General features: G+C 46.5%; 1 protein-coding gene across 1 annotated transcript in view; it reads right to left on the reverse strand.

Moving 5' to 3' along the window:
- Positions 1 to 24,020, reverse strand: part of EEPD1 (endonuclease/exonuclease/phosphatase family domain containing 1) — a 64,211-nt gene extending 40,191 nt beyond the window's left edge. Inside the window, exon 1 of the mRNA XM_009961483.2 lies at positions 23,167 to 24,020. Coding sequence (XP_009959785.2) covers positions 23,167 to 24,020 — 854 coding nt within the window. The remainder of the gene's footprint in view (positions 1 to 23,166) is intronic.
- Positions 24,021 to 25,252: the final 1,232 nt, after the last annotated feature.

Here is a 25,252-nt window from a genome sequence, read left to right on the forward strand (position 1 = left end):
AAACAGGAATGGTGGCAGGATCAACTGCCAACAACCATGCCGTTTTCTTCATAGCATTGATACCATATGGTGAAGGAAAGGCCAGAACAGATAAGACTTCCTCAAAGCTGTCACTTGGCTAACCCACTTAAAGATTACAGAAAACAGAACAATTTGGTACCCAAGCTTTGAAGGAATATGAACATACACCCATCCTCCTAAAACTGAGGTCAATTGCACATTCCAAAATTTGAAGTAAAAAAATAGAAAACTGTGAAAAGAAGCAGGCCAGAGGTAGCAAAGGCAGAAAACCCGAGTTTCACATACCAGTGAAGATGGCACTCCTCTGCCTTGCACGCACTTGAGCCTTCAACTGTCAGAAACATCACTGAAGAACTGAGTAAGGCTACTCACAAGTGGAGTTGATGTCAAGCCATAAGGAATTTTGTTTACACTGGTGCTACACTCTTAGTTCACCAGAAATGCAAAGAATATTGTAGTCAGAAAAAAAACAATCAGCCAATACTGAGGCCACATCTGCAAGAGCCCACAGAAAGGACAAATTAGATAAGAAAACCACCTGTCATGTAAGCATAAGAAGCTAAAAGCCTCCTTTCCAAGAGCCAATTACAAAAGTATCCTACCAGCTTCATCTACAACATCACATGATACTGCATTAGAATAGGGAATTTAGCTTATGGGGCATTTGGAGTGCCATTTATATAACTTTAAATAGCAGATCAGATGGTCTTTCTATCAGTCCAGTTGGTTTTTTACTTTAATAATGACTTTGAAGGGTGATGGGGGCTGCACGAAGCTTAAGCCTCTGGTTAGCCAAAAGCCACGACCTCATATAGCCTTTGCTCTGAGTATCAGAGTAACACGGAAAGGTTTTGATTTAAACCTCCAGCGGATGCATCACATAGCTGCAACTCTAATCTGGGAGAGAATGTAATCCTTCCTCAGTTCTCAAAGTCAGAAAAACTGGCTGAGTCGGCACTTTCCCAGCCAACTGCTGTCTTCAAACCAGCCTCTGCTTGGTTTGCTGGCAGAGTTTTCCAGCAGAGCTATACTAAGCAGAAGGGACAGACCACTCAAAAATAAAGTATGCAACACAAACACATAACAGAGCAGACCACAGCCTATTTCCACAGGCTGCTACCATTCACTTTTTCTATTTTATCCCCCAAAATTCCTAGAGACTGTGTGGGTAAAGAAGAATCCTCCATCAACCAAATCCTGGGTGTCTGCCTCCAGGAGTACAACAGAACCAAAACACAGAAACGTTGGTCAAAAGAGACCATCTGATGCAACAATCATCTCAACACAGGACTATCCTGAGATCAGCTGTGGCTTCACCCAGCTGAGACTTAAAAACCTCCAAAACTCTAAGACTCCATGGCCTCTAGATAACCTCTTCCAGTGCTGCATCAGCTTCTGAGTGAGGAATCTTCTTCTAATGTCTGTTCTGAGGATTCTGAACCAGCCAATTACCCACTTGTACTAAAGCAATGGGTTATTTCACCTGCACTGCTAGGCTACCTACTTCCTTTTGAACTTCATAAGGCTTCTGTTCAACCAGCTGAGTTTCTGCAGGATCTTCTGGACTGAAGGGCTACCATCTGTAATGGCAGACACTCCCCCAAATGATGTACTGTTATACAGCATCATAACTTATTACCAATCATAAAGGATAATTACTCTATGTAGCAAACACATACTACCACAATGGTCTTCGCTGACATAGGAATAGGATTACCTGAGTAGACATATGGGTCAAGTAACGTTTTCTTTCTCCCACCCCAACAACATCATGTGCCAGACTCTTCAGAGGACAGAGCAAGACACAAACAGCTTCTCTGCTTTCCCGCCCACTCTCATCTCACATAACGGGATGTCACCACTGTCCATATAAGCACCTCATCTGGCAGTTCCCCAGCTTGCTGGGCTGCAGGCTGCTGTCAAGATTGAAGCTACTATCCACAGAGGTTTACACACTGTTTAACATTTGACCAAAAGATACTACAGAAGGAATGTCTCACCCACCACGAAACCACAGTCACGTCAGTCACACCTCAGGAAGGGGGGGGGGGGGGGGGGGCAGAGGGTGACCAATCCTTTATTTGAGCTCCTGCTGAGCTCCTAACCAGAGTGGCATTTTCTGGCATCAGCTTATTAATGTGCCAGGTTAAAAACTCCCTTGAAGCAAGCACAGCAGAAGGTTTTTCCCTTGTTCTAATATGTACTTAGAAAACAGCACAGTTGAGTTATTTTACATTCACTCACCACAGCAGCCTTTTTGTTCTAGCACCTCATGACTTTGAGATCAGAATAAACCTCATCAGTTAAGGAACCTCATTAAAATTATCTATTTCTTCTACAGAAGAAAAGGAATCTGAATTTTCTATCATGGAAGGTATCACTGACAGTTTTAAATTGTGGTATACTCGTACGTAGAATAACAAGTTTCAAATCAAGAGTGTTGAATGGGTACATACACAGAAGCTTATGTCACTAGCAATAATGGGCACCATTACAAAAGCAGATTAACCATCTTTCAGTCAGTGTCTGCAAAAATCCCGTGTACAACAGGACATCTAGTAAATGCTTCTCTGCAGCTGAGGACTGAACATGGGAGCAAGGCAGCTCACAGTTCCTCCTCGATCACAAGGAAAAGTAATGCTCTGTGGAAGCTAAAGATGACTGCCATCAAAGCGGAGCCTCCTGAACCTCCAGACAAATGGGCAAAACAGCCACGAAGCCAGGACCCCATGTCATTTCTAGAACAAATCCTTCAAGTTCAAGCGCATCAGTCATGACTTTCCCACTTCTTTATGTCAGAGTAATAAAAAAGCAAATGTAGTGTCAGTCTCCAAGTGCTCCGATTTGGTAAGGAATAGTGCAGCATGGCTGGACATCATCAGGCAGAGCATCATCATGCTGAAGCACGACAGCACTGCCCAAGCACACTGCTCCCAGTGCCGGCACCACAACTGTGCTGACCACATCCACCCTTTCTGGGATGGCTGGCGTGACAGAGCTCCGTCTCACACAACAGGCGGCAGTGCTGACCAGATGCCAGCAGTGACCACCTGGTGGACCTCTCCTCATGCCACGTCCCCACCACACAGCAGCTCTCCTGCCCATGTGTTCTAAAGTTGCTGTCTTTATACAGTATTCCCTGCGAACCTCCACACGGTTTACAGAGGTGGCAGGTGGCGCTGCCCACAACATGTACAGCCAGGGCACAGTTTGGCTTTCTCTTGCAACTGCAGATAAAGTGGTTTGAGCAGTTACTGTTCCCATTCAGCAAGCTGTGTTCAATAGCTGTTTAAGCGAAGCCAATTTACTTGGCAGACAAGAAGCTCCCAGATTAACCTGGATCAGCTCTGGGTGCTAAGAAACAGTAACAAGCAGCTAGTGGGAGGATCTCAGAAACGCGTGCTTCCTAAGCAGCGATGAGAATGCACTTGAAGCTGCAGAGAACTGATGACACTCATCGGACATGATGGCAGAGGTGGAGATGAGACAGAGTCGTGGTGCCTATAGTCCCAGGCATAGCTGTCTCCTCTTAGACCACCTCACTTTTTCAGGCCTTATTTAGACATTTTACAGTGTACGAAAGCATACACATTATATAAGTGCTAATTATATAGTGTAAAGGGCTCCTACTTCAGATTTAAGGAAGAGATTAATGCATTATTCATTACTTCAGAATTTACTCTCTGCTCTTTGGATTACTGCTCTGGTTTTTATAGTACACACACCCTTTTTTTTTTCCTCCCCTCCATTTGGCCAAATAGTTCCTAGCTATAATTTTGATCACAATTGCAAACAATGGTTTGTGGAGGATAAATTATGGTGGTGGAGGCAGAAGAATGGTGGATGCCAGTGCTAGTTTAGAAGCTCAGGACAGCAATGGGAAGTGTCATGGTTGTCTTCTCATCAAGACTCTGTCAAGCAGCAGAAGCTTTAAGCTGCCTCTTTCTCAAAGCACATCAAATAAATCCCCAAACACTGAACAGCTACAGCTTAGTCTTAAAAGACCATATGCTATTTAAAAAAAAAAATATATATAAAGTAATAAATTCAAACCAAAAGCAGAGCACCTAAAGAACAGCACAGGCTGGGAGGATGGAAAGGGACATGAACTTCATTACACAGCTCTCATTAAACACAGATGTCTGCAAACTGCCACAACCATTGCAGCACACAGCCAGCACACAAGTACGTAACCAGTTACTACAGAAAGTTATAGAAATGACCATTACATAAATTGCAGAGGGCTGCATCTATGGAAGAACCTTCTTTAACGAGCCTGCTAGTATCCACTAAGCTCTAAAGCAAGATTTAAGGTCTAAAGCAAGGAGGACTTGTTATCTCTGCTTCATCAGATGCATAATAGGGGACAATAAACAACATTCTGCTGTGTCAGCTCTGTCACCAAAGGTTTTCCTTTAGCGAGGACACAGGTAAACTTAAAAGCAAAACCCCAAATCCTTCTAATTTTAAAAGACTATAAGCTTGTTCAGGATTTAAAAAAAAAACAACACAAAAAACCAACAAACAAACAAACTTAAAAGCCTTTTAAAGAGCCATAAAAAGGAGATTTTGTTAAACACATGATTTTCACCACCTTCTTATTTGTGCTGCACAGTGTGAGTAGGGCGAAGATTTAAGGTGCTTTGCCTGCGAGTGGACGCAGCCTGGCACGAGCTGCGGGCAGCGTGAACTCCTGAACTGAAGTAACCCTGTGCGGGCAGGGATCCAGCCAGACTTCTCAGGGGTTACTAGGATTCACGTTTAAAGAGGAGAAACACTGACTCTCTCTCTCGCTAATAAAAATAAAAATTGCCAAAGGCAGATGTCTCTGCGTGCTTAAATTCAGTCGGATATTATGTGGTTGGGATTGCATTTAATAAGAGGAAGTTCTCTTATCTGCCTTGGTTAGGCAAAAAAAAAAGTCTTTTCAGCTTTACAGAGAAAAGAGAAAAATAGCACCACCACACAGCCTCTGTACCAGTGTAAAAGGGGAAAAGAAAAAGTCCCTAACATTATGCAAGTCCTAGCAGTGTAAGAAAGGTTAATAGAGTTTATTGGACTTCTAATAGGTGATAACTCTAGCATTTCTTCACAGCCCATGTGCATCAAAAAGGTGATTTAATTTGTTTTCTTGTTTATTCCTCCATGACTAAACTCAAGGCCTTTCGCTCCAAGCCCATTCTCCTTTCTGAGCCAATGTCCAATACCCCTCGCCATTTGTCCTGGCAAAGGGGAGCGGTTTTAGGCAGTTGTGCAGCACACATAAGGGTACTATTGGAGCTTATAGATATAGCACCACATTAATTCCTCCAATGGGACTGATTCTGGCTTGCAATCCAGGTGGCCAGGATATCCAGTGAGAAGGCTGGCCTCCACACCTTCTCCTGATGAAGGGGAGTCCATGAAGCAGCATCTCAGAAGGCGCCTGTCCCTCCTGGCCAGGCTGGCTGCTTTCCCAGCATGGTGTCAGCCAGGCATCTGGGTCTTCCAGAACACGGAAGCAGCTTTGTCCTACAACAGACCTGCCTATGGCCCCTTGGATGCCCATCAATCTTTCACTAGTTTAAGCAATCAAATGCTGTTCAAATAACACCTCTACTATGGCATATACATACAAGACAAAGAAAATCATCCCCTCCTCTATGCCTCAAACCCCAATACTCAGTAAAAGACCAGCCATGTTGCAGATGATGAAAAGAAAGCAGGTACAGCAGTATTAACCAGCACTTCACTGAAGAAAAAGCTAGTGCAAGATTGCAATTTGGTATCTCACGCTCAATAAGGTCACTGTGAAGCAGCAGCATCCTCAAGGGAATGAGCTCAAGAAAAGAAAAAGGGAGTCCTAACAGAGTGGAGGAGTATGACTGGTCTCTGGGTGACACTGCAGAGCAAAGTCAATCTGTTATCAAGTCTCCAGGGTGCTCAGGGAGGCCACGAAAGTAAGCTCCCTGGCCATGCATGAGCCTGGGCGATCCGGCAATTGCTCATTCTCTTTTTCCATGCACTGCTCTATCTGTCCATCCTGACTATTAAATTGTGCTTCAGCCCTAACAGTATAGTTTGCCTGAATTGTTCATGCTCTTCTCTGAAGAAGGGAAGGAAAATTTGAAATTCTCCTTTCTGCTCTTTTCTTCTACCCTGCATTTCTGGGAACGCTCTCCTTAGCATTTTTCTGTGTGGTTGTGTCATGAGGTGTTACAAACATTGTCATCTCCTCCCCATGCTCTCTTAAAAGAGGAAGGGATGACTGCTACCTCTTCCTGTTTGTAGCCTTCCCTCTCCAAGTATACCGCTTTCCTCATCCTCCTTGTCATTACATGGTCATTCGCACAAGCTGCACTATGCCAGGTGGGTCTCTCTTAGGAGAGCACAGGAGGGGGACAACAACATATGTAACATCGCATGACACAACCACACAGAAAAATGCTAAGGAGAGCGTTCCCAGAAACGCAGGGTTAAATAAAGGAGCAGAAAGGAGAATTTCAAATTTTCCTTCCCTTCTTCAGAGAAGAGCATGAACAATTCAGGCAAAAACTGTACTGTTATGGCTGAAGCACAATTTAATATTCAGGATGGACAGATAGAGCAGTGCACGGAAAAAGAGGATGAGCGATCGCTGGAGCAGATCCTCAGCAGAGAAGCTCCCCCCTTCACTGCAAAGGGAGGGCCCTGGGCTGTCTGGCAGGGTCCTCCTTTCCCATAGCCCAGAAAAGCAGAGCGATGATCACTACAAAACCTCCCACCCTCCCACTGGTCAAAGTCTGAAGACTGACAGACCATGCAGGAGGAGCAGACACACAGAATTATCAGTAAATGGCATACCTTCTGCCCATGCAAAGAAACCCAGGCTATTGGATATCAGTTGATACTTTATGAAAGAAAAAGACAACCTGTTTTTTTTTCCAGCCCTGTAAGAAACTATTGTCCACGTGTATACATGGTAACGATGGTAGAATTTCTGCTCAGTCACAAAACACCCAAATAAATGCACGTTACCCTGACACATACCAAGAAAGCTAGTGCCAGGGAGACAACCTCTTCCGACGAGGAAGTGGGGCTGACACGTGCCTACACAGACACAAAGACAGCGCGCAAAGGGAGTTGGGTAACACCACGAGATCAGCCAATACTTTGTTGGGATCAAACGCCCCCGCAGCAGGAAAACACTGCTATCACAAATTAGTCAACATTGCCACAAACCACCTCACCGCCAGCTCCACGCTGAAGAAATCTCTCACGTGGCAGGAAAACCATCTGATTTCCTAAGCCAGCAGAGCCAGGCTATTGAACTTTTCCTTTCCTCTCTCCCCCACCCCCATCCCAAAACACAATAACGCCCCAAAATGCTCTTTCAAGAAGGGGAACACCCATCGCGTCTACAGGATGTGAGAGGTGAAAGGGATGTGGGTTAGCTGGAGGAGGTGCATCAACACTCCTCCAACTGCTGTGCCCCTCAAATCGCACCAGGACGTGCCCCAAAGCTCACAGCAGACAGCAGCAGATCTTGCACACTAAGGTGGGACCTGGCTGTGAAGCGTACTACCCATCTCCCACTTTAGCTTTCCTTTCTCCTGTTCAGAATGCAGCCTTTGCCACAAAGCACAGCTCTGAAGGATGAATGCAAAAGATGTGAGATTATGGATTACAAAATTTATAAGCGTAGCTCAGAGTTAATCCTGTTATTTTTTTAGAGACTATCTTCATGATTTTTTGAACATTCAGAACAGACAACACTTGAAGGTAGGACTTGACCCTGCAAAGGGGACTCCTACATCTATATGCCATCAATTTAGGGATCCCAGTTGAGCTGGCTGGTACTCACGGGTAAAGCTGTTTACAGGTTCTCATAATTAGAAGGAGAAAAATCAAGCTATAAAACTGTGCATATGAGCTCCTCTAGCACACCTCTGCACACCTCAGACCAGAGCTTTAATTCTGCCCCAGCTTCCCACTTCCCAAGCCAACTTCTTTAGCACTCCAAACACCCACAGCTAATAATGTCAGAAGAGGCAGCAGAGCAAAGAGAAGCACAGTTGGGTGTACCGGGAGAAGTTCTCACTTCACCTGAGCTCCTCACCTGCTAGAAAGCAGGAAAAGGTGAAATAACTTAGCCAGAATAAATTTCCTTTTTGTTCTTTATTTGCTCTGTCTCCTTAGGTCTGCAAATGCCCCAAGAGCTGCACAAAGCCTTCTGGAGCAGCACCTTCAGGTATCAGGTGGGTTGACCTCAAGGCCACCATCTTATAAATGATGCAATTCAAACCTCCAAGGTCAAATCCCTGCACTGAAAGATGTCCTTGTAAAGGCATTTGAATATATTCATTACTGTATCTCTCTATCCTTGTTACCTGGGTTTGGGAAGAAAAAAGGCCAGTTCAGTAGAAAGTACCCTCCTCCCCGTCCCATTAACCTGCTTTTATTTCCCCTGGCTACCTACACATAAAAAGAATTTTTGCTACAGCAAACCAGTAGCAAATCACCCCCCCAGTGACTGCAAGCAGGGTCGAGAGGGAGGCATCGTTTCTTCCTGCTGAAACCTGGGAGCCCCACCGCGCTGAACACTTGTGCTTCTTGACAGCAGGCCAGCAAGCACCGCCATGAGCCAGCCTGGCTAGCTAAGCATCCTCGCCAGTGCACCATAGAGCTGAGCACTCGCACCACTATCACGCCATATAGCTGCCCTCCGCCTTGGCTCATCGCTAATTCAGGGTTACGTTGTTCCCATGAACCGCTGCTTGTCTTCCTGCATGGAAAGCCAAGAAGGGAACATGCTAGCTTCCCAAAAAAACATACTCTGCAAGGAGGAGGGGATTAGGAGGGAACAATGTCAGAGTGTCTTCAGTGAGCTGGAAGCAATCCCAGCTTCCAGCTGCACAATGACACACAGGAAGGAGTTTTGAAAGCTTCCCAGTCACAGAGTATCCTTGCGTGCCAGCCTCAGAGATGTCTGGACATAAGAATGGCCTTTAAAGCATAAGGATGCAAGAGGACTGCAGAGCCCTGCATGCAGACTGGCTCTGGCAAAGGGGGGAATAGTGGCTCGAGCTTAGCTTTTTTTTTTTTTCCTGGCATTTGGGGGGTAATTGTGTAGTCCAGATCCTTAACCTTATGTGGGTCAGAGGCTTCAACACAAAACAGTCTTAGAAATGCCAGTCCTCTGTGGGAATGAGAAAGCCTGCTTGTCCAGACCCAGAGCTCTCCAAATATTGGAGCTGAAGTGCAATTGTATGTTAGAAAGGGATGACAGGAGGAGATCGTGTTTGATGGGCCACACATAGTAGTACAAAATTAGGCCTCGTCCAGCTTTACACATGATTCATACGTTTTGTAACAAGCTCCAAGGCAGATAAAGTAGCTCTTAAACGACATGCAGGACATGAAACAGGATCATGCAGCTGCTCATGAAGACGTTCCCCATCGGTTCGCCCTGATGCCCTGCCAGCCACTGCGATGCTGTGCCTTCCTCCAGTCTGCCACAGACCTTCTCCAGCTTGAACAGGTGATACACCCCCCCCCCCAAACAGTGGAGAAACTGTGAACGTGGAAATGCAGGCACCCCCAGGGAGCAGGAGCGAGAATACTGCATTCTGAGTCCTGGTGACTATTTTATTGGCTTCAATATTGGACATAAAACAACATAGAGAGGGCTCCAGTGATTCTTCTCAATTGTGCTTATGCCCGTGCAGGCCTACAAAGTCCATGGTGCAGAAATTACAACCCTTTCACAACACTGATCTCATTCCCATTTCTTGATTAGTCTAAGGATAAAGTAATCATCGCTCCATGGAAAGCATTTCAGATTATTTGAAGAGGTGTGCCTCACACAGGTTTTGTTAGCACGACTGCCTCCAGTTGTGCTGAAGAAACAATCTATAAAAACAATCAAACCAATGATTTAATACCTCTAGACAATAATACAATACTAAAATATCAAGCTTGCCATTCATTGCACCCATAAGGCATAATGGCAGTATGGAAAACAGGATGTAAAAATAGGCTCACAGGGAAACATGCAGAAGTGTTTGATTGGATGCAGCATCCAGGAGGATGGAAACAAGGAAGCAAACTGCCCCAAATTTAAGCATCAACTCAATAGGAACAAACTTCTGGATTTGGCAGCATTTCCAAGAGCACCCCAGTTTTGAGGAGCAGACCTGGGAGGTGAAACTTGAGCCAAGCACTGGGAATAATAAAAAAATGGAAGCAACAATCTGCACTTTCTTTGGGTGGTAGATTCAAGCTGTTGTATGACCCTTGCTCCTCAATAACATGAAATTGCCCTGCAGCAGATAAATACATGTGCAAAGTTTGTGGACAATATTTAATCAAGTCTTTAGGTTATAATGACCCTAGGAAGATCTCATGAGCAGGAAAAAAAATGAAAAAAAAAAAATCCTCAAAACCTCAGAATGTCAGTGTAGTCATCTGACAAATCTCTGCTCCAGAAGAACTAAAGTTTTCAGACCATCATACTTACATTCCTAGAGAAAACACACACTTATGTACTAGAAGAGTACCCACTCTTAGTGCTGATCCGGCTGTAGACTCCAAACAATCTCCCAAAATGTACCACTAAGTACTTTAAAAACTGGGGCACAGGGGGTCTTGCATGGAAAACTCAGGCTTTCTCCTACAAATACCAGGGTTTAGCCAAATCAAGCTGCACCTAGGCACTAAAGGCAAACACCACCACCATGACAAAGCTGATATTCCTCCAGTACTTTCTGTTTAAGAGACATTCTGAACAGCATACTGTGTTGAAGAGCTGCTACGCAAAAAGATTCCTCTGATACAAATTCATCAGTCTTTCCTTACAAAGCTGATGTCTCCAGACGCTATCTTTAGGAAGACCAGATGCATATGGAAGAGGAATCCTAAACTGTCAGTGCAGCATGCACCCGTACAGAATAATCAGATAGGCTCAACTGAAATAGGAAAAAAATGCTGAGCGCTTGTGCTGCTAAGCTCCTAACATACATACAAACGCCTTTTAACTGCTCTTGCAAGTTAAAAGTAATTCCACATCCAACACATCAGGAAGTTAACAAGGTATTTTTCTGCAGAGTTTTAAGTACCTCTGAGGAACAAAAATCAAAAACATAAATACTTTTTTTCCTTTAAAGCAACGGTACAGGAGCCTCCTCTATTTGCAAGAATTCATAACACCCCCTGAAATAAAAAGCAAGGCTAAAATTTTCAAGCAAGTTTTGCCTGAAACTTGACATATCTTAAAATGTACTGATTTTCAAACTGGCTGGCAAGAGGCTTCAGTGGAGGAGAAAGAAATGCTGCAGCACACCTTAGAACGAGAAGAAAACATTACAATAATTTTGGGGGAAATATCACAGATTATCCAAGGAAACTGAAGTCCTCAGCCTTGTAGGTGGGAGTTGATACCATTCAACCCTCACGGTGTGAAAGCAAAGGCTTGATCAAGAAGCACATGCAACAATTGGAAGTGCTCAAGGTGTGGCATGACAATTTAAAAGCCAAGCAAAGCCAGTGAAAAGGCTTTAGGTTCCGTAGAACTGGAAAGAGGACAAGGATGGGGGTCATGTTCAGGTTATGAGAGCAAGCTTCAAAGGCCAGATCAAAGATAGAGGCAGGTTTATCAGGCAATTTCCTTTGAACCTATGGATAATCAATATACAGGAATCTGCCAGTCTTCTTACTTGCACTTTCTTTTTGCCAAATCTGAGCGCACAGCTGGGCAATATAGAGGGCCACCATCAACTTTGCACACAGGTCACCAAAAAGAGCTGCTGTATTCTACACACACACACAAAAAAAGTCAAAAATGAAGAAGCAAGTCAAGCCACAACCAACTACAAGTGGTCTTGCTTTAAAAAAGAAATAGGAAACACCACATGCTTAGAGGTGGCTTTTGCTTGTGCAGCACAACCTTCATCTACCAGCAATGCTTTCAGAATTTTTAATGCCAACAGCTCTGCATGGAAATTGTCCAAATACCTATTAAATCCATGAGCTGCTGACTGAGGACTGTTCAGTCACTGAATCTTTATCTTGTCCTTTAAGCCACAGTTTCCTTTTCTGTGGTGCTGCTTTGCACTAGAGAACTCAGAAGCAATTACAACAAGAAATCATGGGGGTTATTTTGGTAACCAAAGGGTAATCTTTACCAAAAGATCCCTCTGACGTGTGTTGGAAATAAGGCTGAGCTATGTGCCAGTAGTACCAATACCTTCGCTCTCAGCCAGGACACATGGTCAATGCTGTGTTTTCAGGAGGGGGGCTAGCCGGAGGACACCAGGCAGCGCTGGTAGCACAGTCTCCATTGATTATGAACGAGGAGTGTAAACACAGCTAGAGATAAGGGAAGGAGCTGTACAAAGGACTACCAGGAAGATAGAGATGGACAGATAGATAGCCAAAAATTGCACTACCACTGCCACCAAAACCATAGGTAAACTTGGGCTGGTCAGTATAAAGGTTGCAAAGCGTAGTTAATGCTGCGGCATTTCCCTGCCAATAACATTTAGTTTAACAATTCAGTGGCAGCTCTGACGTTTTACATGTGGTGGGGATCTCTTGCAGACACAGTGTACTTCCTCTCCCATGTGCTGTGGTGCCAGTATGTGCCTCACCACCACCAGCCACATATGCCATGAGAGGGGAACAACTCAAAGATTTCCCCGCGTTGATCCTCATGCAGGTGGGACCCCATCACTGCCTCCAGTGGAAGAGCCACATAGGCTTAAAATGGTATTACCACTGGAAAATTGCTTCCTTATTTAAAAAGCAGACTGTATTAAATCAAGTAATATGGGTCCTTCCCAGTTAAGAATATCCTCCCTGATAGGGGTTCACACTTTTCCATATTTTCATCTGCTTAGGAGGAGAGAAAAGAAGAGTAAGGTAATCATTTTCCACGCTATGAGCAGTAGAGGTTTGACAGCAAACCTATGGAACTGACCTTGCATGTATAACAGCAAGAAACTTTCCTATTTTCCAGTTCATTTTTGAATACCAAATTTAAGTTGCTTCTGCCACAACACCCTGCAATTCAGTGGCATTGAGCTGGAGCCACACTTGGTCTTATTTGCTTAAAGAGAATGAATAAAGAAAACAAACACAAGATTTCTAAGTTAACATCCAGTGCATATCCAACAGCATGCCGGTTCCACTTCGACAGAAAGCTGGCTAACCTTTATGCCAGCCAAGCCTGGGTGAGGGAGGGAGGAAAGGAGGGCACTGACCGGCAATTACCCTGAGCAAGGCTGGAGCAAGCCCTTGGCAGCCCACAGGCCAGCGCCTGCGCCTCCGCACCCACAGGCTTGCGACGGGTGGACCAACAAGGAAGTGGAGGGGAAAAACAGAGCTATAAATATAAAGGAATCAAAGGATAAGTCTGAAAACAAAAGCAATGGCCTCTTTATGCTGTAGCTGGACAAGGTTTATGCTGTCCCCCCCTTGTTAAGCAAAGGGCACGACGGTTTTGCAGGACTGGCTGCGTGTCGCGAGCACAAAGGATTTAGGGCAGAAAGGCTGCTGCCACAGCACACAGCAAAAGCCTTGTTGATCAATTAGCTGTTCAGTAACCCATTAAAAACCCGTTCAGCTGTGAACAGCTTGGACAGCTGTCGTAGCTAAATTTGCACAGGAGCTCCAGCACGTTACCTGAAACGCCTGTAAAAACACATCAAAAAATAGCCATGCAGAAGGAAAAGGAAATCTTCCAGTTCCTCCTCATCCGTATCTGTAAACCTACAGCATGAACGGCTCCCAGGAATAGCTTTGCCCCGTGGGATGTTCCCCACAAAGAGCAGGAGAGCATTCCTGTGCTCTCCCTGCCACTCTGTGACAGGCACAGAGACAGGACGGACAGACAGCCTGCACAGGCATGAGGCTCCCTTCCAGACCAGGAGGTGCCAGGCAGCATCAGACAGAGGGATTCCAACCCACTCTGCACAAGCTGGCTGCACTTATTCCACTGCAAACACAGCGCATTTAGTAACCACAGTATTCCCAGCCATCCTTAGCATAGATCACAATATAATCCCAAATGTATTTTCCCATAGGAATTAATTTTTTTTATATTATATTTTTTTACACAGTTCAACTTCTAGAACATGTACGTGTGTGGAGCACAAGCAGGATAAATGTATTTCTCTTACTCACTGGCCTCCGATAATTTTACCACAGGCACTGAAAATAACAGCCTGGCACTGACACCAGGCTCCTGCCTGCACAAACCCCCAGAAGCAGGGATGGAAAGGAGGTCAGCAGCATGGATCCTCCCCGACGGTGACCGAGCAGTTTAAAACACTCGTGCCATTTGAAAATGCCACATAGCTTGACTGGGATGTGGATATGCTGCACATGCCGAGGGCGAGATGAAACGGTTTCTCAACAGAAAACATCCATTTCACCACAGCTATATATTCCCTTTGATGTTCACCTGCTGTTGACATGATGCCCACCCTCCTCCTCTCAGCACCTTATGGGGCAGTTCAGAACCCACCATGAATCACCCAGGCCCCAGACAAGGGAGGGGACCAGACCAAAGCCTGGTGGACAGCACATCCACATCTCCAACAAAGGAGAGGAGGTCTCCAGTAGGTCTCATCCTCCCCTCAGCAAAGCCACCATGCACTTTTATTCTCCAATAAATTGGTGGGGATTGCCAGCTACTATTCAAACAAAGCCAAGTCCCTCATTTAAAATAATAGATAATAAAGAATCTTGAAATGAAGAAGCTACCGAGGTCCTATTTTTTAAGCACTGTTATTAATAATTTGCCATGGTTCTTGTCTCCATCACCACACCATACAATAGTGTTGAGAAATTACTGCAGCATATTGTAATTATTTCAGTAAGGACACTGTGTCTCTGTCTGTCAGCTTACACCTGCATCACAGTGAAGAACAATGCGACTTATAAAAATAAGTTACATGCACGCTGTAGCCTGTGTCATATCAACTTTTCTCTGCTCATCCAGCCAAGCCTTGAAATCATTACTTGGGCAAGACTCCCAGAGAAACACTAATTAGAGACTGAAGAAGCAGGGTCCTCGTAACAACACAGCTGCAGCAAACACACTGAAGACCAACCTCATCAAGAAGGGTGCATGGAGTAAATCTGTAAAACCAGATTCTCCCTTAAATGTCCTTGTTTAACACAGCTGGAGACCTGTGTTCACAATGAGCCAGACCAGCACTTGCTTGCAGAGACAGTGTTTTCCTCTGGTTATGAGGGACTGACCAAATATCCGCATACAGCTTCTCAGGAACTTGGATTATTTAATTCCCACGTTTATAGTCCCTTGGTCTTTCTTTCCTGATGAGAACAGCAGCAGCAGCATCTTTTGTCTTCAGGAACAGTCCTATTGCTCTTTTTAAAGCCAAAGCTAAAAAACCACCCTTCCTGCAGCTGTACTGTGAGCTCCCAAACCACAGAAGAATCACAGAGCATTACAGACTACTGTTTACAGGATGGAGCCCTATGCGTAGATACCTAGTCATGTGGCACAAGCTTTCTGAGAAGTCTAGCAGGATGAGGTTATAGCCTTGTGGCCTCTGCTCATGATTCAGGAGCAGGCAGTAAAGCATCACTTACTAATTCTCCAATTTATTACCATAAATCAGCCAACCCATTTAATCTTTGCCATGTAGAATACAGCAAAACCTGCAGGATCCACAGGAGTAAACCGGCAGCTCTGGTTTACCAAAATATCTGTGATCTGCAACATGAATCCAGTGACATGAAAAAAATGCCCAGAAGGCATGGATTGAAACTACGCAGCCATTAAGTGCTGCCAGATGTATCAAGTATGCATGTTGGGAGAAAAAATAATATATGAACAAACTCTTTCCCCACTGATCTGTTCCATTTCAGTCAGGCTTTATGGCACAAGTAAGAATGGCAGGCTATGATTATAATTTTTAAAAGGAGAAAAATAAGGTTTATTTTATCTGGATAAACTGGCCTTTAACTACACCATTTTTCCAGTCACATTCTCAACTTCAAAGCAGGTAAAAATGGCTTGTTAGATACAGCCTCTCAGATGTTCAAGGAATACACTGAGGCAGTTGTTCAAAGCCAACAAGATAACCAGATCTACCTTTAAAAGAGAAAATCCCTGGAAAAATTACTCATGGGTGATGTCAAGGGCCTGTCCTACATTACTGTGTCACATCCAAGGGAAGAAAGCTGTGGGGGCTGTGGCAAACCCACCCAATCCACAGCTTTTGACAGAGACCAAGCAGGATCAGACAGCTCACTGCATCCACCTCTGAGATCTCTAGTTGGGCGCATGGTTCCAGATGCCTTCTCCAAGACTCTGGACAGAGGGATGGTGTACACCATTCATGATTTTGCTCAAAGTCCACCCACTGCTTTTGGTCTCTCCTGCAAAGACTCTGAAGTAGCAAAGTATTTTGAGCGAGCAACCCACCTCCTACAGGAAGAGCAGGCTATGCCCATATAAAGGGTCTCAGTACTGCATCCACATGAAGCAGAGGTTTGGAAAGGCAATTAAATTAATTTAATTTAATTAATTGAAATCACCTGTTCCCCCAGCAGCAATCCTGAAAGATGGAAGCAGTACTGCAGAGGAGCCCTAACCCCCAGGGACACAGTTGTGCATTTTAGCACTGAGCTCTGCAGCCTTCATGTGATTTGACATAGACAAAGGAATGGGCCAAATCCTGAACAGGAGTAAATCAGTAGAGTTTCATTTCACTGGAAAATGCTGTAACTCAGGTCTGACCTGAGAAGATCTTGCTGCTTTTCCCTGCCAGATGGTATGCAGAAGGCAGTTTTGGTCTTCCACTAATCTCCAGCAAGTGAAATATTGTTGATCTTATATAGGCGGAGGTCAAAAAATACCCTGCAAAAAAAACATTAAAAAGCCAACCCCATAAATCCCAGACACAACAGCTCTTCCATCACCCCATTTTTTTGTCCTCAGAGGTAGTAGAAAGTGCAAATTAATGGTGACTTTACATGCATCCATATTTCTATTACTCATAAAAATCCCTTTGTGAAGCGCATATAGAAGATATCATCTAACAATTCCTTTTTTCTCAAGTTTTTCCTGAAGTCGCAGAAGGCAGGATTTCCTCCCTATTACATAAGGAGATGAGGGTGTATTTGTTCTTTTGCCATTTAAGACTTATTAGCACGGTCAGGTTACTCGAGCCAGGCCCTCTTTCCTGATCTTTTCTTTCAGGGGAATTATTCTTGGCAAGACTCCAGCCTAGTATTAACCCAATGGAGAAAAATCAAGTGGCTCTCTAAAGAAAGAGACATAAAACAGACACACCTCTGGGCTTTGCCAGGCCACCGAAAGCTGCAGCAACAGAGTAGAAATAACAAATATAAGCTGGTGCTGAGCCTCCAAAGCATGCAAGTACAACCATCACTACTACTACGATACACTACTACGATGTCCATTTTGGGGGATGCAATCCTTTTCTGTTGTCCTGCCAGGAAGCACAGCTACAAGCCAGTAGGCAAGGTACAACAGCACACTCCTTCTCAAACAAAGCATCAAGCCCCAGTGGTAAATAATTGCCCCTTGCAATGATGCCACCTCTTAGTCCAGACTAACAGACTGGAGAGGAAAACAAAACTCCCACCCTATTATTTAACATAGGGGAGCAATGGGAAAGTGGTTCTCCTGCCTCCAGCGCCTAATGCAGGGACCTGAATGAGATGTTTTTTCCTCACCTCTTAATAGAAAGAGGCTCCTCCAGAGGGTGGTTCAGGAGCTTGCCTTTTTTTTTTTTCCTCCATTGACAAGAGGATGCGCTTAGGGTGACCGCTCCCCTGGGACACCCACCCAGCATAGGTAGGACTAGGAAGAAGACCTTCCTTCCAAGTATGGTGGCACAGTGAGGGTTACCCAGGGACTGCCTGTCCACCCACTTCCTCCCAGGAGGCAATTTTGGTCAGAGACTTACCTATCCTTCCCCAAGCAGGAACACTGATTTGGGTCTCTGAGCCACAGAAATGGAGGTTAACTTCTTACCTTTGAGAAACCTCTAAGCTTCTTTCTAACCAAAGTGAAAACAGCTAATCGGTTACAAAGCTGGAGGAGGAAGAAGGGCTGGCATGCTCCTAAAGGGTAAGCACAGAGACTTGCTGCCCGAGAAACTAGGCCAAGAAGACACAAAAATTCATCAGTACTAAGTACAAACCTTATATTGGTACTTGTATTTGTTACTGTACAGATGTGCAAGAGAATTTTTTTTACATTGAGAACAGTCAATCATTGGAACAACCTCCCCAGGGATGCTGAAGAGCCCCCACTGCTGGAGGTTTTCAAGGTGCGACTGGACAGGGTGCTAGATAATTTCATCTAGGCTCCCTTTCCCATGAAAGGTTGGGCCAGATGATCTTCTGGGTTCCCTGACAACCTGGGCTCTTCTATACTTCTGTGATTTTTGCAACAGGTGTTAAGGCTGTATTACTTACACTTTTTGCATCTAGAAGATATAACTGCACCAAGAAGCTGACCAAAGCAAGGAGCAAAGGGAAAAGGGCAGCCTGAACTGCTTGACATCAGGTCCACAGCTAGGCTTTGTGGACCTGAGCCTCAGCCTTGGTACCCCACCATCGTACTGCCACACATCTCTTCCCTCCCTCCCTTTTTTTTTTTTTAATTTTTTTTTTTTTTTTTGAGAGTGCAAGTTCTGGCTTTCAGACCCTCTATCAATTTTCATTTACTCAACTGCAAAGTGAGCTTACAAGAAAAAAAAAAAATATTGAGAGATACTCACAAAGTTACTGCTCAGTATTGTAAAGCATAACAAAAACCAATTGGAAAACCTCCACTGCAAACCGTGCTGGGAAAGGTAGACAACTCATCACTGCCCTCGGCTACTGGCAAACTCTCAAGCAAGCAATTAAACTAGAGGATGCACCTTTAGCACGCTCTGTGCATCCACCAGTGTTGCACACACCTGCGTTACGGTTCTTGATGTGGTCACCCAGTGGGCGCCCCAGCACAAAACAGTCAGAGAGAGCGGTTATGGTGTGTCCTGGGAGTCATGAGCTCGGTTTATGGCCAAGAGGGACAGGCCTGAGGCAGGTATGGATGGGGAGTGGAAAGAGTGGCCTTCCCTACAGACCTGGGGTATGGGACAGTTCTTGGGTACCTCCACCGACCTTGGCCAGAGGAAACATCTCCACTGGGGCTACTTCTCCTTCCCATAAAAACACTTGAGGTTTTGACCTGAACCTGCTCACCCTTTCAATCATAATACCCTAACCCTACACTTTTCTTTTTTTTTTTTTTTTTTGTGAGAAGCAGCTCTTGGTTTCTTCATCCCCCCAAGAATGGGGAGGACATGGAAAACAGCTCCATGACCTGCATACCCAGAGACAGGCCAGCTCTGACCCCCCGTGAACAAAAACCAGATTTTCCAAACCATGCCTGCAAGAAAAATCTCAGGTTTGGGCAAATTCACCCCGCATTTGATACTTTAATCTAATTAAGCATCACACTCGCCTCCACGTTCATCATGTTAATCTCTTCTAAAATTACCCTCTAGTCTGAATGAAAACACCTCGCTCCTCCACTCCAAACACTGTGATAAACATAGATCCTTGTAATACGAGAAGGAGGGTGAGGACCTTGCTGTATTTCATTATTTTTGTACTGCAGCGATGAATTCCAAAATAGCTTAGCAGTAGTAGTCATACTTACTGATTTGGTATATATATATAGAGAGATACATATCATGCTGCTTTTCAGAAATTTATCACTTCTGGGCATGAGTATGAAGGTTTTAGGTTGTTTTTTAACCTCCCTCCTTCAGCAGATTACTCCACAAGATGACATTTTCTTGCTTTTTGTTTGTTTTGAATGAAGGTATGGTCCTCTTTCCTTCCTGCACAACTGCTCCTTCAGTGCAAAGGCTATGCAGTGCTGGAAGACAGGAGGACCTTCATCTTCTAGCCTTACCTGGAAATGAGCAGTAATTTTCCCCGTTGTTAATGCCTGAAAGAACAGGCACAAGGGGTCTCAAAGCTGCTTGCTGTGAACTGGTCATGAAAAAAAAAAAACAAAAACACCAACAAACCAAAATCCAAAGCAAACCCCAAACCAGCCCTTCAACTGGTATCAAAGTCCCCCAGATCTCAAATTAAGACTCTTTAGTGCTCTTTACACAGTTTTAATACAGTTGTCTTGACTTGCTGTGCTTTATTCCCGGACTTAAAAAGCTAGGTAAGGCAGGTCCTCCAACACCACAGGAGTACTGCAACAAGGCAGTACTTCGGCTCCTCAGAACACCCCAGACTACCAGAGACCACCACGGACTACAAGGGACAGGCATGCAGGAGCACACTTATGTACATGAGAGTGGCTGTGCTTAAAGTACATCAGCAAGCAGGTGCCCATCATAGTAGCTCATGAGAGCATCTGCCTACTGTTGGACTAAATAGCCTTCAGATCCACCGAGCAACAGCTTGGGTCATAGCTGGAGACATCAGAAACACATGCAGGACATCCACTGAGCACGCAGTGTGCCTTGAAAACACACCCCACAGATTTCGTGAGGCTGAAGCACTGGTAAGCCCCATGCAGCAGTGTATTCTTGCTTGCAGAAGCAAGTGAATAATTTCTCCAGCTGATTATCAACTGAAGTTGATTTACCTGGGCAAAGATTAGGTTGCAAGGCATGTTATCAGTTCCCAGGGTACATGACCAGAGCCAGAAGGGAGACCATGGAGTTCACACACAGAAATAAGGCAGTTTCTAGCCTCAGCTGAGGCTGTTTTACAGCTGCAAAGCTCTACTGGCCTCAGCAATGCTAGCACAAGCAAGAGGAAATCCCTCCCTGAGGTGCTGAGTATGACTTTTCCCAATGTACACTTTTTTCCTGCATCATGTTGATTTTTTTTCTGTTATCACATTTATTTTCCCAGGAAAGGCTTGCCTGTGGATGCACATTACTCTCATTACTTTCCAGCTTCTCATGTTATCACAAATAGGATCAAGTACAGAAAACAATTGCATCGTACTCTCCCTGTGTGATCGATGGCACACATACGTGCAATAAAACAGAACAAAAACAAGTACTTATATCATGCTCCTTTTAAATTTCAAAGTATCAGACAAACGTTTCACACCACTCAGTACAACTGAGAACTGTTTGCTAAGCCAGATGGAAACAAAGTACCATGCAGTTTAAGAGCAAAAATAAAACAAACTGCTAGGACCGGTCTCTGCAATACATAGTGGCCAAATTGGGCTAACAGAGGCTTATTTCTAAGTCATTTTATCTGCCTAGCTTTTTTTAATAGGTGGACTGTTTTGTTGGGTTGTTTGTTTTTTTCCCCTAAAATGATGAAGAAGTGACAGATAGTTAACACTCTACTGGATGAGGTCCTTTTAAAAAAAATATATATATATATATGCAAATAAAGAAAAATAAATCACCAAAGTGACTTTTCTTCCAAAATTGGATTATTAGAACAATCCTAAGGCTAGTGATAGTCAGAGATGTTTCCTTCCTCAGCAGGTCTGTCCACCTCTACCCCCTACCCTGATGCCCAACCCCACCAGTCTTCATCCTGCTCCAGCGAACCAACTGCTCATGAAAGCAGTGGTGAAGGCAGAGGCACAGGATACCTGAACTAGCACAGTAGCCAAGGAATACTGAAAGATGTTAGGCTGAAGCCATCAGTGTAACATCTGAATACCCCCGCTGGGCTATCATCTCCATTTTGGCTATCAAACAGCGATGGCTGTGAGACAAGAGATGTTTCCTATGTGGGAACATCAGGCTCCCAAGCAGTGCACAGCAGAGGTATCCTCAACCACAAATACTGCACCGCAGCGCAGGATGCCTCATCGCTGTCACCGTCCTTCTAGCACGCCTGACCTATGCAACCGCACCAGCAAGAGCCATTATTCAGCATATTACTGGAAAAGGACAGCGCTCTTGGCACTACCAGAGAGCACTTCCCCTCCCCACCATATCCCTTTTGCAGAAGTCCAGGAGTCCCCTGCCCTTATTCATTTTCAGCTGGAAGACTGAGTGGCAGCCAGAGAGAAAAGTTAGTTTCCCAGTGCTGTAAACTAACTGCCAGATCAGCTGAGATAAGTTTCACATGTGGAAAGGAAAGGGCAAGGGTTATTTCAAAATCCTTCCTGCATTCTTATATTTCTGTACCAAGCAGAAAGTTTAGCAAGAGAGATATCTCCAGCACTGTTGCCTGATTACCTTACTCCAAAAAAGAAAACAAACAAAAAAACCAAAACAACCTCACATCTCTCAGCTTCTCAGGCTTTAAAACCAGCAGCACCATCCCACTTAACCACACCACAAACAGATCTTGCTCCACGTCCAGTAGCTCAGTGAAATCAGGTGCCTGCCTAGCACAGGGACACCACAACCTCTCCAGGTAGCTGCCTCCACGTCTCGCACCCCCAAGGATGAGCAGTCCCTCCAGCTCAGCAGATGCCCCATGACCACTCATCAACGAGCTGTGTCACCCCTGCGGGACAAGCCATGGCATTCCATGCTTCTTACACAGCCCAAACCATCCTGACTGTGCTCTCAAGCCTTTTTGATTTGAAGAGTAGATCTGAGGGAGAGCAGACTACAGCCCTAATGCTGACATTAAGGAGGTCGCCACCCAAACAAGACTTTGAGAAGAGGTACTAGCAGGTCTCAGCTTAGCAGCTCCAAGACGTGGATGTAGCACTGCATCCTGCCTCCCAATGTGGCAGTAAGATGCTCTGGGGAACAGGGTAAGAAACAGGGTACATACAGAGCAGACCTTCCCCTGCTATTCCCCACAGCTTCTGGCAGAAAAGACGGTCCTCTGTGACTTCTTCAAAAGGCTCTTGATGGAGAAACAATCCTTGACCAACTATTAACAGGCCAAACATGACTCGGTCATCCCCGCACACATGTACACACATGTACACACATACCTCCTCAGGAGGTCCACCACATTTCAAGGACTATAGCAGCTTTATTGAGGGACAGTCACTACAGTCCCAGTGTTAAGACTCAATCAGGGTTCTGTGCAAGAAGTGGGAAACATTTAATAATCCTGGGAAGGAGCAACTCCCACTAGGATCACATCTAGAGCCCCCAAACCCCAAAGGCATTAAACTGCAATCTTCCATGGAGCTGGGCCTACAGCTCAAGTGCTGCCTCTTACCTGTTCTCCAGCAGCGTCATACACACGACCTCCCGCACGCCTGGGTTGTTGGCTTTCTCAGTGGAGCAGCTTTGCAGGTTCCAGGTAGCCACCCTCAGGACGGGTCTGCCATCTCTCACCCCCCCGAACATCTCCACTGAGGGGCGAGTGGATATGATTTGGGTTGGACCCCCAGGAGGAAAGTCCAAGTCCTCGCTCTGGAGGCTTAGAGAAGTGGGGCTGGGGTGAGGCTTGGCAGTGAAGTTGAGGCCACCATTGGTATTCGTCGAAGGGGGCCGGGACCGCTCCGCAAAAATCTGATGCCTGATTTTGTCTAGAAAGGAGGAATTGATACAGTCCATCCTCACCAAGTCCTCGATACTTTTGAAGGGCCCATGCTCTTTCCGGTACTCCACGATGCTGTTGGCGATCTTCTCAGTGATGCCACGGATGCTCATGAGCTGGGCTGGCGTGGCAGTGTTAATGTTGATCTTGGTGGCGGAGAGGTGGTGCTCAGAGGCCGGGTCCTTGCGCAGGGAGCTGGGCGAGTGCTGCGCTGAGCTGCCCTTGCTGCTCACGCAGATCTCGAACTTCACCTGCTCCAGCTTGGCCGCCCCCACCCCGCTCACCAGCGCCAGGTCCTCCACTTTCTTGAAGCCGCCGATGTACTCCCGGTACTCCACGATGTTCTGGGCCACCACTCGGGTGACCCCGGGGAGGGTCATCAGCTCCTCCTCTGTGGCCGTGTTGATGTTGAGCCTCTCCTGGTTGACGAGGATGTTGCTGAAGTTGCACGCCGCGCTGAACTTGCGGCTGTGGCACAGGTCCGCCGGGTCGCGGGGGATGGAGCGGTGGCAGCCCAGGCTGCCCCCCATCTCACCGCCGCCGGGCGGGGCCGCCGCCGGAGCCGGGGGAGCGGGCGAGGGGCGCTGCCGGGGCTGCCCGCCCGCGACTCATGGACCCCCGCGGGAGGCCGGCGACGCCCCGCGGCTCCGCGCCAGGGGACGACGGACCGCGGCGGCTGCAGGGCACCCTGCGGACAGACCCGACACCACACGCTCGATCAGCTGGACCCCGGCACCACCGCGGAGGGGCCCCCCGCGCCCTTCCTCCTCCTTCCCGCCCTCCGTCCGGGGGGCACCGCCGCTCCCTCGGCGCCGCAGACGCTGCCCGCCCGGTCCCGGTCCCAGCCCGCCGCTCCGCTCCAGCCCCCGGCACTCACGGCAGTTCCTGCCGCTGCCCCGCGCCCCGCCGGCGGTAGTAGTAGCTCGGCGGGAGCTCCCGCCCCCTCAGCCGGGCGAGGCGGGGCCGGGCGCCGCCGCACCGCCTCCCGGGGCGTCACTCGGGCCGCGCCCGCCGCCCGCCCGGCGGCCGCGGGGACCGGCCGGGACGGAGGGAGGGGCGTGAGCCCGGGCAGGCTGCCGGCGGGATCCTGGCCCTGGCTCCGGCCCGAGCGCCTGCACGGGGCGGCGGAGGGTGAGGAGGGGTGGCCTGCTCCTTCCCCGCACGGGCACTCAACCCCGAAAGGCGGGGTCGGGCTCGCAGGGCCCAGGGGGACCCAAAATGGCCCCACTGCTGTCATCTTGCCGTTAAGGACAGGCTTTCCTCTTCCTCCGTGTGAACGGGACGCCAGGGCCTCAGGTGCTCAGACGCTCTCTGCAGCATTCCCATCCCTGAAGTTCCCTGGGCTCGCCTCTCCGCAGCTGGCAGGGCATAACTGTGTTTTCAGACTCCATGAAAGCCTCATCAGTCATCTCCACTGGCTTTTTTTTTGCTGTTGCAGGCACTGTGCTTTCATACATCTAGGTAAAGTCGGCTTTTTTTTTTTTTTTTTTTTCTTTTCACATCTCAAGCAATCGTGAGCACGCTCAGCAAGCTGAAACTCCCCACAGAACGACGCTTTTGGACCTATTAGATCTGCATCCTGGGTCTGCCTCGGCCCATGGCCCCTGGCCTACTGCACACATAGCCTTTCCCTAAGACAGTGTACCACCATTCTGCACTGAAATCGTGGCTGTGTGTCACCCGTGTGCCTGAGCTGGCTTTAACAGAGTTTGTTCGTGTCCTGAGAGCCACACCAGCCCACCGCAGTCCATGTTGGTAGAGC

Source organism: Leptosomus discolor, chromosome 7 (genome assembly GCF_034619465.1).
Source record: "Leptosomus discolor isolate bLepDis1 chromosome 7, bLepDis1.hap2, whole genome shotgun sequence".
Taxonomy (NCBI): Eukaryota; Metazoa; Chordata; class Aves; order Leptosomiformes; family Leptosomidae; genus Leptosomus; species Leptosomus discolor.